This window comes from Rhincodon typus, chromosome 2, assembly GCF_021869965.1.
Source record: "Rhincodon typus isolate 14 chromosome 2, sRhiTyp1.1, whole genome shotgun sequence".
NCBI lineage: Eukaryota > Metazoa > Chordata > Chondrichthyes > Orectolobiformes > Rhincodontidae > Rhincodon > Rhincodon typus.
Window position 1 is genome coordinate 29,785,499 of NC_063333.1, and position 19,847 is coordinate 29,805,345.

Consider the following 19,847-nt stretch of genomic DNA (forward strand, 5'->3'; position numbering starts at 1 on the left):
CAAGCATCCACTCCCTCCACCACCGACACTCAGTAGCAGCAGTGTGTACTATCTACAAGATGCACTGCAGAAATTCACCAAAGATCCTCAGACAGCACCTTCCAAACCTACGACCACTTCCATCTAGAAGGACAAGGGCAACAGATATATGGGAACACCACCATCTTCAAGTTCCCCTCATGCCACTCACCATCCTGACTTGGAAATATATCACAGTTCCTTCACTGTCACTGGGTCAAAATCCTGGAATTCCCTTCCTAGTGGCATTGTGGGTTAACCCACAGCAGGTGGACTAAAACGGTTCAAGAAGGCAGCTCACCACCACCTTCTCAAGGGCATCTAGGGACGGGCAAGAACTGCTGGCCAGCCAGCGATGCCACATTCCATGAAATGAATTTTTTAAAAAATCTACATTCATTTAGCACCTTTCACATGCACAGGCCATCCAGCAGCCAGTAAATGCTGTCCCTATTGTCATGAAGGAACTGTGCCAGGCAGTTTGTACACAGTAAGCTAACATTGTTGTGATGATCACGGAATTGTTACAATGCAGAAGTAGGCCAATCAGCCCATCATGACTGCACTGGCTCTATTACCCCGTGCCAAACTCCTACCCTTTCCCCACTATCTTAGTAATCATCCAATGCCTCAGTTGAACCTGCTACTACCACATTTCCAGGCAGTACATTCCATGCCCTAACCACTCACTGGGGAAAAAGTTCTTTTCTCAAATCACCCTTGCTTCCTTTACACAGCACTTTTTGGATGAATGAATGATTCATGAATTAAAGACAATGATTTATTGAATTAGAAGTAGGTTTATTGTCACATATGTCTTGGGAGATACAGTGAAAAGTGTACCTTTAAATCAATGCGCTCTCATTATCTTTTACGAGCTGATGACCAGATAATTTGCTTATTTAGTGATGTTTGTTGAAGAGTATATATTGTTCAAGACACTGGGGAGAGCTGTCCTGCTCTTTTTCAAAATTGTGCCAAAAGAAAGGACATCACCAACAGGTATTTCTAGTCAACCAGTTCAGAGATGTCATTACATATCTGTGGAGCAGGTAGGACTTGAACCTGGACCTCTTCGTCCAGAGATGGGGTCACCACCACTGCATCACAAGAGCCTGTCAATGTTGCTCGGGTTTACAAATATGATGGACAACGCATACTTTTAGAGTTATAAATAAGAATTGCAAACTCTTAATGTTTTTGTCTTCTAATCACAGTCCCAACCTCCCCACCAACATTGGATACAGATGAGTGTGACGAAGAATTTGGGAACTGCCACAGTGGAACAGGTGATGGCTTCGACTTTACAGGTGCATAACTTTTCTGCACACCACCTCTGTAACCTTTCTCGCTCGCTTCCTCTGTGCGCTGTTGTTAATGAGCCAAAAACCTCAAAAACACATGTGGTTCATCCAACTAATAAACAGCTTATCCTTACAAATCTGTTGCTATCAACACTTTCCATCTACTAATTGGCACTAATCCTTCAGTGTACGTTCTTCCTTATTAGAAACCACGGCATCACTTCGGAAGAATAAATAAACAAGCAATAAACTGGCAATGAAGCATTTGGTGCAAGCTTACAATCAATGTATGGCTTGAATTATTGTTAACACTCAGGGAAAGGATATACTTCTGAATGAATCCAAATTCTCATTTGGAGCATTGTGTTTCAGATCTCTGTTCTAAACCTACGCAGTCAGCCTCCTTGGGGAAACTGTTAAATTTTAGAGCTGGCAGGAGTGCTGCAAGGGAGGGTCAGCGTGCACATGGGAAAGTTGGAAGTCAGGATTCGTCACACACTGGAGTGCTTTAATTCCATCACCTCTGTGCCTGTGTGTGTGTGGCATCAGTGGGAGATCCCCAGCCAGAGGTCAGTCTGAGTGAAAGACTTGGCTTCCAGTCAGACAATGAATACTCCCACAACCCACACCCAATCCCACCTGCTTCCCCACAGCAAAACTCCCCACCTCCACATCAAATCATAAGCTCCTTTGAAATGTAAGAGTTGTAGAATAATCCCACACTAATTTGCAGTGACAGACTACAGAGCTTCAGCAGCACAGCAACAACTTCTTAGAATCCCTACAATGTGGAAACAGGCCATTCAGCCCAACAAGTCCACACTGACCCTCCAAAGACTATCCACCCAGACCCGTCCATTACCATATTCCTATAACCCTGCATTTCCTATGGCTCACACACCTAACCTACACGTCCCTGAATATTATGTGCAATTTAGCATGGCCAATCTTAGCTTGCATATCTTTGGACTGTGGGAGGAGACCAGAGCACCCAGCGGAAACAAGGAGAATGTGCAAACTCCACACAGACAGTCACCCAAGGGTAGATTTGAACCTGGGTCCCTGGTACTATGAGGCAGCAGTGCTAACCACTGAGCCACCATGCCCTCCTTCTCAAGGCCAGTTCGGGATATCATAGTATCCCTGGTGCAGGCGCAGGCCAATCAGCCCATTCCAACCCTCCCAAGAACATCCCATCCAGACCCACCCCCAACCTATGCCTGCAATCCTGCATTTCCCATGGCTAACCCACCTAGCCTACACATTTCCGGACACTATGGGGCAATTTAGCATAGTCAGTCCACCTAACTTGCACGTCTTTGGACTGTGGGAGGAAGCCATGAACCCAGAGGGAGCCTGCACAGACACGGGGAGAATGTGCATACTCCACACAGAGAGTCACCCGAGGGTGGAATCGAACCCAGGTTCCTGGTGCTGTGAGGCAGCAGTGTTAATTGCCACCCTCCACTGAGCCACTGTGGCAACAAGTAATCTCGATTTGGATCAGCTAGTAAGGACCATGGAGCTTAACTAACACCAACAAGATCGTTCTTTTTCCATATCCAAGCTTTTGCCTCTGCTGAGGATATGTGTTAACTTTTAAGACTTTCATCTTATCTGTCATGGTTACAGTTGCCTTGGGCTGTACCCTGTTTCCAGAATTTACAGAATGACAACTGCAAGTTGTCTTTGTTTTATTACTGTCGGGTACGGACAGGTTTTTAAAGAAAAGCTGGCGGTTTGTGGATGAAAATCAGGAGTGAGAACCCTGGCTGATCTGTTTTTTTTTCTCCTTCAGTGGTCTCTCCAAACCAGCCAATGGTCCCCCTTCTTGTCGATAAGCACCAGCTTTATTTATGTGGTTTTCCTGCTCTTGAATTAAAAATTGTTTTCATCTGTGAAATGCAGGTTGGCAGTAACTGAGGTGGACTTATTTTTATTTAGCACTGCAGTTTTGAAGGTATAGTGTTGCTGTTGTATTGTTGGTAAGCTGACAGTTTACAACAGTATTGTGTGAGAGCCAGAGCCAGCCATTGAAGCTGCTTATTGGCATTATTGTGGCAGCTTTACAGGTAAATAATCTCCAGTGAACTGCAGAGCAATCCGATGTTCAATAAATATTCCTCTTTATGCAGATATATTCAAACAATATATCTTGTTTTGATATATTACTGTTACTGTTTTGCTTGAGAAGGCCCAGCACTTTAAAAATTTCTTATCAATTCTTTCTAACAGAAGGCTTTATAACAAAGGGAGCATTTTAAAATTCTTCAGTGGGATCGCTGATATTTGTAGGAGATGGAAATCTCTGAGAAACTGCTATTTTGTATCATGTGCGAGTGACCTGTTGACATTTTTGCCCCTAATAAGAGTTTTGCAATTATTCTACACGTGTGTACAGAACATTGGAAATATCTATCCCCAACTTTGTATTAAAGTAAACAGCAAAACAAAGAAGCAGGAGGCATTTAAAAGATGTTCCCTTTTCTTTGGTCTTCTTACCTAATCCAATGCAATAAATAATGTTTCTACGGGTTCTAAAAAGTACATTTTGAATTCCCAGAAGAGCACCTCCCTACCATCCTCGCTGCACTCAATTACTCCCCTCCCTGGCCTCTATTCTCTCAGCAGCCAGCGTTTATTTCTAGCTATGAGACTGGCCTATCAAAGTAGGTACCTGTATCGGTCATTACTGTGTATTAAAATGGAGACTGCAAAAGCTCAGAATTTCAATTCTGCAGTGATATTTCATTTATCCTAACAGAGCAATGTTTGTCCACGTTCTGTGCTGTGGCATGGTATGTTCATTAGAACCAGATTGGACACAAAGGCCTGGACAGTGTGACCCCCCATCAATATTCATGCTCTTCAGCCGATTTCTGATCTTATTCCTCTTTCACAGGTGGCAACACAGCCCTAGGAACAGAAGAACCAACGTTACCTGAAATACCCGGGTATCCAGGTAAGGAGCATGTTTGCTCAAAGTTAATGTTCACATGTGGGGAAACATGTTGATGGTTTGAAGCACATTACAGCAAACGTGGAAGGGCACAGCAGAAACAAGCTCCAAAAACACCCCTTGAGATTGAAGAAAGATTCAGTAGCAAAATCTCCACCTAACTGTTTAGAGGTAAAAATCCCCAAGAACATGGTTGAATTTTCTTGGTCATTCGCCCACTCCACTGTCATCAACACATCCAAGTCAGTTATAAAAATGTGAACATGTTGATCTTCAGTGGAGATTACGGAATTGGTGTGGGAGAGGAACACAGAAAATTTACTCCGTGGTGCAAGTGTAGGGTCATTTCTTTCAGTTAAGGGGCACTGGCTGTCAGTACTAAACACTTGAAGAGTAGGTACAATATAGGTCAAATCTGAGCAAAGTTCTTCTTGCTCTCCTTCAATAATGAACTTAATTCCAATCACAGGAAAGCAATTCCTGAAGGACTAGATTGGTGATTCAGCTTCGTAGATCTATTTATAGTTACCAGAAGGAGCAGAAGACCTAAAGTGCTCTGCTGGTGGAATAAGGAGATTCATGTTACCATGGTAACAGATTCAACTCTTGTTGGAGACTCAAACTTAGAAATAAGATATTATATGACTTTCACTCATCCTTAGCCAGGCTTCTAGGAGGGAAAATTATGGAAAACTAAATCCTCTCTGTTCTTATTGTTTGGAATCACACCTCCTGTTTGTCAAACAGGAACATGTCAGGCTCCCTGCATGCTGCCAATTGTCACATTTACATCCAGGAGATACGTGGACTTTAAATCATGTTGGTTCAACCAAATGTGACTTACTTCAGGAGCAGGGAAAAGCATTAAGTTTAACCATACAATAATTACATTTCATGCTGGTCTGGCTGACTTATCTAATACCTACATGCATAAACATTTCTGAATATATCCAAAATTAGCCACAGCCAAACAATGCTTTGTTAATTTGCTGTGTATCAAAGTGAGGCTGTTTCCTATGATAAGTCTGGGTTTATCTGTGAACCGAAATTCTGTGAAAAGGCCTGTGACACATTTTCCTGTGCGCCTGACTAATGATGCTGAGTGTTAGTGAAGTGAGGTGGATGCATAATAGAACAGAGAAAAATAAGAAAAAGAAATATCCTGCATTTTACAAATGTTAAGAAAGTAGCTGTGGGTTTACACTTCAGCAGATTTTATACAAAGGAAAAACCTCCTCAATGTACTTGTGGAATCGCACATTCTTGTATGTGGAGTGACTTATTAGCCACTCCTATGTCTTTAATTCATTGAATGTAAATGGGACAATGGTCTGTGCTCCAGTAGCTGCTACTATGTTGGTTTTTTACTGCACTGGTCATCAGCGCAAGATCTCCTGTAGTCTGTGCAAATCCAGCAGGTTGCAGCCCCTGCCAGAGAAGATCTCTTTTTCTTTGAAAAGCAGTAAGTCTTTCCAGCAGCGGGGGTCTGCTAGACTCTGCCAATATGCCTTGGGGGGGAGGGGGGACTCGGTGGGGGGTGTTGCTGTCTGCTGTGTGGCAGGACCCTGACAGCACCAACTAGGCCCAGAACCTCTTGGCAGCCAGACTAATAGCGCCCACCACTGTAGCTTCAGCCAAGTGGGTGATGTGCAATTAAACGTGCAAGCTCAAGAAATACACAATTCTGCCACTAACTTGGCTATTACGGCAACTCTTCATCTTGCTCCCTGCTTAGTTATATCGAGTGGCATGAAGGTGATGTACTTTTTATGGTAGAAATTTAAATCACATCACTTGCAGTCCAATTCTTTGGGCTAATATAAAGACAATCTCCTACACAGCAATGTTGCCCTTGCTTGCCAACATTTTCTTCAGCAACTTTCTCATGAATTTTTTTCTGTGCTTTCATGCTGCAAAGGGATACTCAGAGACAGAAGGGTCGAGGTTACTAACAGAGAGGTGATTACATAAACACTTCCTGATCTTGTACTACGCTACTCTCTTCGCTGTGTTAGCAAAGACATTAATCCCAGGGTCACTGGTGAGAGCTGTTGTTGCCAATCCCTAGCACCCACAGTGATCCTCCCTCCCTCCCTCCATCTATCCTCTCTCACCTTCAGTGATCTTGGGCCTCAGGTAATGGGGAGGGTGTGGGAGTGGAATTAACAGCAGGAACCACCCCCCACCACCCTCCCTGGGCAGTATTGCTGCAGAGCAATAAAGAGGTGAAAGGCACCTCCTAGTGGCTGGTACCTCAGTTGCTGGGGTCCTTGATCCCAGGGGAGGCCAGGCACTGTCCTGTAATGCAGAGGTCCTTCGCGAAAAGAGGTGATCCACAGCGCTCCAGCTTATGGCTGAGAATCTCTTCACCTACATTACATTCTGCCCATAACATTCCCTCAGTCCATCTGTGTTAAGCACAGTCAAAGGGAAGAGCGTCTTGAAGCACATTCACTCTAGTTTGAGGAGGTTGAGCTTTTAGTAGTCATGTCACTAGACTAGTAAGCACTGTGCCCGAGGTTAATATTCTGGGGATATGAGTTTGAATCCCATTATGGTCTATGGTGAAATCTGAATAGAATTTTTCAAAAATCTGGAATGAAAAATTAGCCATTGTCAACTATAAACTCTGCCAATTGTCATAAAAAATCCATCTGATTCACTGATGCCCTTTAGGAAAGGAAATCTGCCATCCTTTTCTGGTCTGCCCTACATGTAACTCCAGACCCACAACAATGTGGTTTATTCTTCTTTATTCATTCACAGGATGAGGGCATCACTGGCTAGGCAGCATTTATTACCCATCCCTAATTACCCAGAGGGCAGTTAAGAGTCAACCACATTGCTGTGGGTCTGGAGTCACATGTAGGTCAGACCAGGTAAGGATGGCAGTTTTCTTCCCTGAAGGGCATTAGTGAACCAGATGGGTTTTTCCAACAATCGATTCACAGTCATCATTAAATTCTTAATTCCCAATATTTATTGAATTCAAATTCCACCATCTGCCATGATGGGATTTGAACCTGGGTCCCAGAACATTATCTGGGTCTCTGGATTAGTAGTCCAGCAATAATACCACTGGGCCATTGCCTCCCAGTTGATTCTGAACTGCCCACTAGGCAATGAGGGATGGGCAAGAATTGCTGACCCAGCCAGCAACACCCACACCCTGTGAATGAATTTAAAGAAATGCTATTATATATCCATCCTCTGCCCCCACTTAGCTTTTCTTTAGCAAGTTAAGCTACCACCTCAGATGGGAACTAACAGGATCAAATCTGTCTGTCTGCTTTAGAATTCAACCAACTTTATATTGACTCCATTGATTTAAAAAAAGCTCCTCAACTTTTCTGAGTTAATAGTTACTTCCTGCCAAATACATATTAAATGGAAAGACAGAATGCAATTAGCTTTGACTTAAAAATGAAGAGACTACATTTACTGCTAATCAATCAATAAGTTAGTCATTCCTACCATTTATTAGACAGCAGCATTAAACTGGTTAAGTGTGTCATCCTGACTGAATCCTCCTGATCCATGTGCTGGATCCAAGGATCCTGTGTAAAATACTCATCTGTGTCTCTGGGCTTTCTTTCCCCTGGACACAGTCAGGAAAAGCAAAAGCAATGGTAGGAGTAGAGGTAATCTGATGTAGCAGGAAAATGTTGTGTCCTTGATCGAGAGAAGAGGGCACGGGCTGATTCTGAGGGGACGCATCCACAACAGTTTCATGGCAATAGCATACATCCGGCACAGAACTGGAGAGCGACCATCAGAATGTCTCGCATTTCACTGAGGAAGTGGTACAGAAAATGACTTGCTCAGTTGCTTGTTCTTTCACCTGCTAATGGTCCTGCTTCGAGCGCCTGGGAACCCATTGTGTCAAATTTCTTCAGCCGTCCCTCCAAACTATCATACCTGGAGGTTGGACCAGATGGAAGGTCACAAATGCCTCTTCCCATCAGTCAGCGGTGAGTCTGTTATATCCCTCACACTAACAGGGAATACCACAGGAAATTTCAGCACAGCAGGGCAAAGGCAGAGACTTAATTTGATGAAGTCCCATTATCCACCCCATTATCCTCTCCCTTACACCTGGATAAAGAAACATAGGAAATAGGACAAGGAGTAGGCCACTTGGCCCTTCAAGCCTGCTGCACCATTCAGTAGGATCCTGACTGAACATCCACCTCAGTCCCCTGTTCCCGTTTTCTCCCTGTCCCCTTTGATCCCTTTAGCCACAAGAGCTATACCTAACTCCTTCTTGAAAACTTGAATATGATCTGGTCTAGTGGTACTCAACTTATTATTTAAAATAATTGGGATAGCCTCACCTTTCAGAAATAAAGGGAAGGACTGCCTTTCTTTTAGCAACTTATTGACACTGATTAAAGAACAGACCAAACTAAAGTCTTTGTTATTCATCAACATGAGAAGCATCTTCAGAGGCTGCTGTTCATTGAGGGTAAAACAGAATCGAAGACAGTCCTTTTCAGTTCTCCAATGACAATGTGTTTTGTGATCCATGTTTATAAATCAGGACAGGATTCCTTACCATTCCCAAACATCTCCTTACAAGCGGATCCCAAATAACGGATTGCTGAAAGAACACTGGGGGCTCTGTGGAGTTGTGTCACACCATCGCGTTCAGTAATGAGAGGCATCAAAATGGAAGATCCAGATTCTGCACAATCAGCTTTGCTAATCATGGATTGGTACAAAACAGAGGAAAGCCATTCAGCCCACAGAGTCTGGGCTAACTCCTACAAATAACACAGAATCATAGGATATCATTGTAGGTATACAGCAAGAATAAACGATTGCAAAGACATTGTTTAAATGTTGCCGAGATGTAAAATGCATTGCGTTCTATCCGTTGCACTGAGGGCAGCTTTCACATATTCAAATCTACTGTTAAACTAGACAGTACTTCTTAAATTGGTCTTGTGATCTTACAGCCTAGGAGACCCTATGAAGGATTACAGAGTAGATACAGAAACAGGCCATTTGGCCAACTTGTCCCTGCTGGATTTTGTGGTCCAGCCAATCCTGCTCCCCTCTTTTCTCATCCAAACCTAATCAGTGTTTTTCAAGGACCGCAACTTCACCCCTCAGTGTTCGAGAACGCCCTCGACCGTGTCTCCCGCATTACCCGCAACTCATCCCTCACAACCCCTCCCCGCAATAACAACCAAAACAGAATACCCCTCGTCCTCACGTACCACCCCACCAACCTCCATCCAATGCATCATCCTCCGACACTTCCGCCATCTGCAATTCGACCCCACCACCTTTATCTGCTTTCCGGAGGGACCACTCTCTCGTGACTCCCTTGTCCACTCCACACTCCCCTCCAGCCCCACCTCACCCGGCACTTTTCCCTGCAACCGCAGGAAGTGCTACACCTGCCCCCACACCTCCTCCCTCACCCCCATCCCAGGCCCCAAGAAGACTTTCCTCATCAAGCAGATGTTCACCTGCACATCTGCTAATGTGGTATACTGCATCCGCTGTTCCCGTTGTAGCCTCCTCTACATCGGGGAAACCAAGCGGAGGCTTGGAGACCGCTTTGCAGAACACCTACGCTCGTTTCGCATGAAACAACTGCACATCCCAGTCGCAAATCATTTCAACTCTCCCTCCCATTCCGCAGACGACATGTCCATCCTGGGCCTCCTGCAGTGCCACAACGATGCTACCCGAAGGTTGCAGGAACAGCAACTCATATTCCGCTTGGGAACCCTGCAGCCCAATGGTATCAATGTGGACTTCACAAGCTTCAAAATCTCCCCTCCCCCTACCGCATCGCAAAACCACCCCAGCTCGTCCCCGCCTCCCTAACCTGTCCTTCCTCCCACCTCAAGCCCCATCCCCATCTCCTACCTACTAACCTTATCCTGTCCTCTTGACCTGTCCCTCCTCCCTGGACTGACCTATCTCCTCCCTACCTCCCCACCTACACTCACCTTTACTGGCTCCATCCCCGCCTCTTTGACCGGTCTGTCTCCTCTCCACCTATCTTATCCTCTATCCATCTTCTATCCGCCTCCCCCTCTCTCCCTATTTATTTCAGAACCCCCTTCCCCTCCCCCATTTCTGAAGAAGGGTCTAGGCCCGAAATGTCAGCCTTCCTGCTCCTCTGATACTGCTTGGCCTGCAGTGTTCATCCAGCTGTACACCTTGTTATCTCAGTGCAACCATCTATTCCCTTCTTCATCACATGCACCTAAAGCTTACCTTAGGCATACCTATGCTATTTTCTTGAACCGTTCCCTGTTGTAGCTAAGTCCATATTCTCACCACTAATTGGGGAATTTCCTATGGATTTCTTGGAACTTAGCCTTTATTAGGGCAAAAAAGCAGGAAATTGGCACTAGGTAACAATGCTCATTTAACAAGCTGGTGCAGGCACAATGGGCTGAATGGCCTCATAACAATCCTGTGATGGTCTCTGGTTGTACTCCTCCCATGCATGATTTTAGGGTAGATTTTAATTTCATATTCTTATTGAATTCAGATTTCACCGTGTACCATAGCAGGATTCAAATCCATCTCCCAGAATGTGGCTGGGGTCTAGATGACTAGACCAGTCATACTACCACTATGCCTCTGCCTCCCCAGACACAAAACATCAAGTAATCATTTCCTTTTGCAATCCTGTATTTTTATATCTCACACAATGATGACAGATGGTGCTCCATTAAATATGGCTCACGAATGAACAAAAACCAGCAAAGGCACAAGTACCGGTTTTACAGTGCTGCCTAAGTGCCTGCCTGTGTTTTCTTTCTGTGACATTTTAAATGCAGTTTGAATGATTTACATAAGCTCCTCTAACGGGTCCTTTCATGGTGAGTGTTGCTCACGTTTCTAGGCCGCATGACGGAATGCAGCCAGTAATTTGATCCAACTCAGTTCATTGCTGAAGTTTTTTTTACGAAGGTCTGGCAAGGGTAGCACAGGTGACCTTGGGATGAAAAGTAAACATTGACACAGTAATAGTAGAACACTCAAAAGAATGCACTTCACAATGAGTCACTCCCACTAACTGGTTTAAAAGTGGCTCTTGTCACAGATTTTATCTATGATGTGCCTCAATGTTGCCCCTTTCTTGATCAGCATTATAAATCAATATTAATATATTAAATGCAACCTGAGCCAATTATTGATACCCATAATACTAACTGAAAGAACACCCTGTTTTATGACTGTTCCTGTTTACTTTAAAAATGGTAAGTACTGATGTCCGAGATAACAAGGTGTAGAGCTGGATGAACACAGCAGGCCAAGCAGCATCAGAGGAGCAGGAAGGCTGATGTTTCGGGCCTAGACCCGTCTTCAGAAACTGATGTCCCCTTTCTTTTAAAGACATCCAGCTTTGTTTTACATTTTGCATCTGTTTCCTATGTCTTCCAAATTCCCTTCAGAATTAGAACCAGTTTTGCCAATTTGAAGAAATGAGCTTTCTTTAAAGTTTTCATTTAAAATGGTGCTGGTGCCTAATCCAAGTTGTAAATGTAATAATTTTATTCCATTTACCTAAAGTTGTGTGATGCCAGCATGTTATTTTACTAATGGGCCTGCACTGGAAGTTTGTCATTAAAATCAGTGCGAATGTACTTTTGTGTTCATGGACAGGATTGGAAACAAAAGCTGTGCTAACAGAGAGGAAAAGAAAGGGTCCAGAAAACTCAGGTTTAGTTTAATTTTAAGTAGATCAAGGGGAACCAATACACGTAGTGTATTTAGATTTCCAAAAGATATTTGATAAGGTGCCTCACAAGATAAGACCTCATGGCATTTGGTGTGATATTTCATTGATAATCTTCCAACCTTATGAGTCCCTGGTTAGGTCTCAGCTCGAGTATTGTGATCAATTCCGAACAGTGCACTTCAGAACAAATGTAAAAGCCAAGGAAGAAGTTTATAGTGATGAGGAGACATTGGGAAGGTACAGACTATTCTGTTTTCAACACAGAAGATGAAGAAGTGACAAGATAGAGGTCTTAAAGTAGATGGAATAGATAGAGAAAAGCTATTTCCTCTGGTAGATGTGTTAAAACCCAGACTTAGAAAAGACCTGAAGAGATGATAAAAAGAATCTTTCTAATTCAGCACTATCAGGATCTGAAACTCTATACTTGAAAAAGATGGTGAAAGTCGATTCCAGAAATAATTTTTAAAAGGGACTTGTACAGCTGTGACAAGCAGAATAGTCTCCTTCTACAGTATAAAATTCGATGAGAACACTAGGCAAATGTGAGCAATTGATGCTGTATTTCTCAAAGCAATAAAGAGACATGATAAATAAATATACTTTATTCCCCATCTACTATACACAAGAGGACCAGTTTACCTCTCTCTTGGCAGCGGTGTGTCTTTGAAAGATTGATGTTGAGGACCTCACGCACACTGTGCCAAGAAGCTGCCGTGCTGTATTGTGTTCAGAGATACAAGTTTCCATCTGGGAAACAGGGATCATGCTTTATATTATTCCATTTACTTCAAAGTTCTATCAGCAGATTCAATCAAGTTTAAAATGTCATGTTTCTCTTGTTACGTGAAAAGTTTAATAAGTACATTCCCTAGATTTGTTTTGAGAGTTTAAAGCCTAATAGGGAACATGATAAGGTCAAGGTCCAAGCTGAACTGATGGTTAGGCTTCTGATGTTCTCTTAGCTACTGATGAAAATTCATTGAAAAGCTTTATAAAGGACATGTATGGATCTTAACACCTATCAGTTGAGACTGTGCTACGCAGTATTAGTAATAAGTGCCTTCAAGTAGGTTAGTGTGTTTTCAGATGCAGGCATTTAAATGTGTGTATTTATACATTGGTTAGCCTGGTCCTTTCAGCCCTAAAGTGTACAGAGGAAGGAACAAATTGTCCATCCTAAACCCTGCATTAACTCCTTTATAATGTAAATCTTTGTCCATTTTACTAAAATAGTACCATGATAGTGAGCAAAAAACTGAAAGAACTGCAGATTCTGGAAATCAAAAACAAAGACAGAAGTTGCTGGAAAAACTCAGCAGGTCTGGCAGCATCTGTGGAAAAAAATCAGAGTTAACGTTTTGGGTCTAGTGACCCCTCCTCAGAACAGGTCTGAAGTAGGATCAATGGACCCAAAACATTAACTCCGATTTCTCTCCACAGATGCTGCCACACCAGCTGAGTTTTTCCAGCAATTTCTGTTTAATTTGTGACTATACTATTGAGAATGTGCTTGAAAGCCTGAGTATCCAATACTCCCTTGATAATTGAAGCCAGCTTATGAAAGGGGTATCAGTGAGCCTTGAGGGAGTTTCAGCTTTAATCCTGTGGCAGTCCAGTGCAAAATGTGATTGCAGTTATTACATGGGTGCCGAAAGACCTCATTCAACAGTATGTATAGAGCCAGCTGCTGAATGCACTGTCACAATGTGGGGATGATATATTTTTCAGCACATCACCCATTGTGTGCTTCTCCCTATAAATGCAACAAAATAATAACTGACCAACTTTAAACAGTTCTTTCAATCGTCTGCAAAATCAGAGTCTCAGCCTGAAAGCAAGTCATTCACTAAAAATGTATGCAGCTGATGACCCCAGTGTTGTCCAGAAGTGACCTTTTTATTGGTTGGGTGGGGGTGGTGAGTTATTTTCAAAGTGCTGCAATGTGAACTAAGGTCTTGGCTTCAAATGTTGGGTCAGGTCATGGTCAGGAGGCGTTGTGGCCTCTGAAAGCTGCTTGGACCAACAAATACAGAGGCTGTGCTTGTGATGGGAGGCCAGTGACTGCCTGAACTGCACTTTGTGAAGTGACCATCTGAATAGCAGCAGGTCAATGTATCACGGTATTTTAAGGAGCTAATTTTCAGCGTAGTACAATGTTCTGCAAGTTATTTTTTAAAAATCTGTTGCGCCAGAAGCAGCAGCTCTGTGATTGGTGAGGTAAAAGCATCACTCGAAGCACTTTCAAATTTCAGTAAGGCTTACCAGTGATGCATAATAGTCTGCCCCATATGTCTAGTTCCTTGTTTCACTTCAAGAAACATCCGCTTATTGAAATGTGCTAGTGCGACCTCAAGTCAATTCACATTGTGTCAACAGGAACCTAAGACAGTGACCTGTATTTCAGCTCTCCACTGCCCCCAAGTGTACATAGAGAGAGAGAAAAAGAGAGGGAGGGAACTCCATTCCCCAAGGACAAAAAGGGTGGGTTTAAACAAAATATAAGCAATTCTCAGCACATTGCGAATAGAAGAATATCAAGCCTTCAATTAGTAGCTGTTTTTGAATATAAATTACCCAATTATCATGGTAATTTTCTTCAAAAGTGTTGATGACGATTATAATTGAGAGTTGAAAATATCCTTTGTGCCAATATATGTAAACCTAGAAATTAGCATCTGTGATACTAGCAGGCACCCAATTCACAGGTATGTGTGATATACTTCTGCCTTCTATTTAAAGCAGGGAGAAACATTTTAAATAGTGCCCCAATTCCACTGAGTGGCGTGTCCCACAAGGAAGATTGGCAGTTCCTAAGTATCAAAGATGGGTAGATGTACCGAAGACTTTAGTTACAAGTTAAGAAAAATCCTGAGACCTGAACTGTTGATGCATTGAACAATGTGATATATTTCACAGTTCATTTTATTTTCTTCGACACACAAGAAGACACTAGTTTGTTAAGAAACTCCAAATCAAACAAGTGAGTAAGTCATACATTCCTTGTTTACCTGGCACATGGTATAAACTCTCACCAGACAGGGCTTAAATTTACAGACTGCAGTCCTGGGACCTGACGGCTCCCTCACTGGGATCTGGGGTTGGGAGGTCACTTCATTTCTGACTTTTTGCCATCAGATTTCCGTGTTTGTTGACTTATCCGCACAGTATACCAATGAAAACAATGTTTGCCGTGACAGCATTGTTATCTTTTGGGTAGCTAATGTTGTCCTTTGTAAGTTAGGCCAGGGCACAACCAGGAATGTGTCAACACTTCCAGGGGATCCCCACCCAACAATGTTTCAAAGGCAAGTTGTTTGGGAGTGTGGTGTCCCAAACCTTTTTACATTCAGTCGGGGATATGGTGCAGACACTGCCCGTTCTTAATTACCCTTGGGAAACTGGCTTCTTGATCTGCTGCAGTCCATTTGGTGTAGGTAGACTCACAATGTTATTAGGGAAGTAATTCCCAGATTTTGACCCAGCAACAGAAATGTATTTCCAAGTCCGGATGGTGAGTGACTCAGAGGGGAACTTGAAAGCGGTGGTGTTCCCATGTATCTGCTGCCCTTGCCCTACTAGATGGAAGTGATCATGGGTTTGGAAAGTACTGTCAAAGGAGCCTAAGAGAATTTCTGTTGTTTCTTAGCCCCAAGATATTTGGTGCTGTTAGGCAATATCCGTGATTTGGTGACTACGGGTAATGTGCACTTTATCATCCAAAACACAAAGGATACCACAAAGATTCCCACAACTTGCCCATCAAGGACTACCTGGCCCATGATTTCACCGTGTAATCTGTAGCCAAGTGAGAAGAATCCCTGGCTGAAGTAGCAAGTCGCGTTGTCCAAGAGATTCCTTTCTAATTGTTCTACCATGTCCTAAAGAGATACTGCATAATAGGTTTCTGAATATAGTGATAGGTATTTCACTGAAGTATATATTGACTAGTAATAAATGAAGTTAAATGTAAAATGCTTAAAAACATCTAACTTTCAAATTGATTTTTATATAGGTCAACCTTAATATTATATTAACAGTGCATTAAAATAATCTATTATATGTTTAAGGAAAAATCTATTAAAATATAGACGATACCAAAGATTCTTCTTCACTTTTTAGTAGCTTGAAGTGGGAGGTGAATGAACACTAAATAGCTTTGCAGTTGAGAGATTCTGATGGAAATTTATTTAATGCCTTTTAAGTTAAATACATCTCTAATATTACATATGTTTCCAGAAATTTCTGGTAATTTTTACCAGCAGCTTTCTGGAGGAGTAATATTTCATTGAGTGAAATAAATTAATCATCTTGAGATTATGGAGACAGTCTGACTGGTAAGCAGTGTAAGGAAAGACAGGGGGCTGGTGGCGAATTACTCCTTTCACACAGCTGGAATTGAGAGAGTTCTTTCTTTCTTCATTCATTCAAGGGACGTGGGTGTTGCTCGCTGGCGAGCATCTGTTACCCATTCCTAGTTGCTCTTCAGAAGGTGGTGGTGAGCTGTTGTCTTGAACCACCGCAGCCCATGTGCTGTAGGTAGACTCACACTACTGTTCTGGAGAGAATTCTAGGCTTTTGACCCAGTGACAGTGAAGGAATGATAATACAGTTGCCAGTCAGGATACTGTGCAGTAGGGTATAGGTGGGAGGATTGGTCCAGGGTGTGGTGTTAATGAGATAAACCCAATGCTGATTTCTTGCCCCATCACCACCCATCGTGTCTCTGGTTTATTAGACAGGTGCAGCATTGTCCTATCTCCTGGAGGAGCTCAGTGACTCATAGAACCTCTACAGGTGGAAAGAAGCCATTTGGCCCCTTGAGTCCACACCAACGCCCTGAACAGCATTCCCCCCAGATCCCTATCCTATCCCCATAATCCCGCATTTACCATGGCCAGTCCCCCTAGACTGCATGTCCCTGGATACTGCAGACAATTTAGCATGGCCAACTCGCCTAACTTGCACATCTTCGGACTGTGGGAGGAAACCCACACAGACACAGAGAGAACGTGCAACCTCCACACAGACAGTTGCCCGAGGCTGGAATTAAACCCAGGTCCCTGGCGCTGTGAGGCAGCAGTGCCAACCACTGAGCCACCACACTACCCACTGCTGACTGCCTTTAAGCCTATTTTGCAGTTTACTGGGAATATCATTTGCTTTGCTAGCTAATATGTGGTGGGCCTCAATGTTAAGTTATTAATAATTATTTTTGAGGGATGATGGTGAGTAAGATCATATATAAAAAATAAACTGGGTCACCGCCATTCCAGCTCTATTCATCACTGCCCTCCCCCCACATCATGATTGTGATCAACATTCACCCTCCACTACATCCCTCTCTATTTCCCCAGATCCCACCTCCCTTGCTATTCAGGGCCACATAATGTTGCACTGGCACAAATTCAATGAGCCACACCAAGATGCCCATGTGGGGCAGGCTGGCGGCCAGTTCTGTTTCAATGAGATACGAGCCTCAAATTGGTCCAGTCGTCCCCAGTCCCTATTCACCCATCGGGCCTAACCAGGTTCCAGCTGCAGAATACCCCAGTAGGATTTATGGCATGGGAGGAGGCTGCAAATCGATAGAGTCGGTTGAGTAAATCTTGAGATTTTCATTTCTACCCTGAGGGGAGAGGCGATGACCTTAGTGGTATTATCGCTGGACTGTTAATCCAGAGACCCAAGTAAGGTTGTGGGGATGCAGGTTCAAATCCCACCTCGGCAGATGGTGGAATTTTAATTCAAAAAACTGGAATTAAGAGTCTAATGATTACCATGAATCCATTGTCGATTGTCCGGAAAAGAAACCCATCTGATTCACTAATGTCCTTTAGGGAAGGAAATTGCCATCCTTACCTGTTCTGGCCTACATGTGATTCCAGACACACAGCAATGTGGTTGACTCTTAACTGCACTCTGGGCAATTAGGGATGGGCAATAAATGCTGGCCTTGCTAGTGACACCCTCATCCCGTGAATGAATAAAAAAAAGTCCTTCCCCTCAGTAGTCCTATTTCTAAATCTCAAAGAATGTGGCTATAATTGTGCAAGTAATACTGAACAATGGAATTCCTTCTCAGCAACGTGTACAACATTGCTACACAGGCTGACCAAAAGAATTCTCGCCCCGGTCTTTACAGGTACCATTTTCCTGGTGGTCCCTCGGCAAATTGGTTTAGATTTATGAGTCTATGCTAAAGGAACCTGTCAAGCCATCCTTTAACTGTACTATTGACAGCCCTGAGAGACTGTGAGGTGCTGCAATCACCACAGGAGAGAAGGTCAAGGGAGATCTAATCAAAGTTTTGACAGGGTCTGAACATAAAAAGTGAAAGCTTTTTTCCCACTGATCAGTAAATCAGTAATGCGGGGACATAAATCAGAATTACCGCTAAAGGCTTTAAGGGAGAGGTTTGTATATTTTTTTTCTTGTTTCATACAACTGGTTATTAGAATCTGGAATGTATTAACGTCAGTGAAATTGGAAACTAGTCAGTCAGCACCTTTTAAGAGGCACTTTGATAAACAGTTGATGGAAAATAGTTATTCCCTGGCCTCATTACAGGTTTTTAAAATTATAATATAAGAATTTTATTGATTGTGCAATACAGATTGATAAAATAGTTTAGCATACAAGGAAGCCATTCAGCCCCATTAAGTTTGTGCTGGCTTTGTCAAAGACCAACCCAGTAAGTCCCACTGCCTTCAGACCCCTTCATTTTTTTTCTCCTTCCAGTATTTATCATTTACTTTTTAATTGAATTTATATCCACCATCCAACAGGCAGTGTATTCTAAATCCTCAATACTTGTTGCTTAGACAAGGTTTTGTTTTCATGTTACGTTAGATTCTTTGGGGCTAATCACCTTAAATCCCTGCCCTTTGGTTATCATCTTCTCAGTCACAGAAACCAATTTCATTTTATTTACTCGATCTAAATGTTTCATGATTTTAACGAATCTTACCAAGTCTCCTCTTAGCAATTCTTTGCCGGAAGGAGAATGACTTTAGCTGCTGCTCTATTCTATCCACGTAACTATAATTCCATGGCCCTGGAACCATTCTAGTAAATCTCTTTTACAATCTTGTCCAAAGCTTTCTCATCCTTACTGACGTCTGGTGCCCAGATTGAGACACGGTATTCTATCTGGGTTCGAATTGGAGTTTTATAGTGTAGTTTCCTGCCTTCTGTGGCCTAGAATATGGGAGGAAGCAGACATGAGAGTCAGGGCCCAAGGTGGTGCAGGGCGGCTGTTCTGAGGTTAGAAAACCGAGAAGTGTGGTTTTCTTAAATATTGTACCGTTTTTCACTGTCAGTTTTCTGCCTGCAGGCTGATCAGGTAAGAGATTCTACATCACAAGGCTTTGATTCAGTTGTCCTGGAAACTGGAGGTTTAGTAGCGGGGTGGTTGGGAGTAGTGGCAGTGATGGTTGGAGGATGGCCCAATCACAGCATTGAGGGTAGGGGGTGTGTGTTCCCATTGGATAGGGCAGGAATCCAATCACAGCAGGGATGGTGGTCAAGGGGCAATCCATTTGCAGGGATGCTGTTGCCATGAGAGGTGAGTTAGAGATGATTCATTGATGAGAATAGTGTCCCATATGCAGGGACAAGGGAAGCAGCTAGATCCTGGGTCTGAGGGAAACATTTCTTCTCCCATTCCACTTACCTCACAAACGTAGCCCTCTCACCTCCTTTCATCTGCCAGGTTTCGTGAGACACTTAAAATGATGGTTGAAAGAAGGGTGCACACTTGCATTATAACATTTAAGTGACCAATCGCCCCTATCGTGAGCTGTTTGGTCACTTGCCATCATCTCACCTCCATTAAACTTGGAAGTAGTTG

The 19,847-nt window shown here is 43.1% G+C and overlaps 1 protein-coding gene across 5 annotated transcripts in view; it reads left to right on the forward strand.

The window, feature by feature from the left end:
* The window catches only part of nrp1a (neuropilin 1a), a 174,592-nt gene that overhangs the window by 143,125 nt on the left and 11,620 nt on the right, over positions 1-19,847 (forward strand). For 3 of the 5 annotated variants that reach the window (XM_048617075.1, XM_048617056.1, XM_048617051.1), the window contains exons 11-12: positions 1,236-1,328; positions 4,225-4,284. In XM_048617075.1, coding sequence (XP_048473032.1) covers positions 1,236-1,328; positions 4,225-4,284 — 153 coding nt within the window. The remainder of the gene's footprint in view (positions 1-1,235; positions 1,329-4,224; positions 4,285-19,847) is intronic. The other 2 variants (XM_048617070.1, XM_048617063.1) reach the window with 1 other exon arrangement.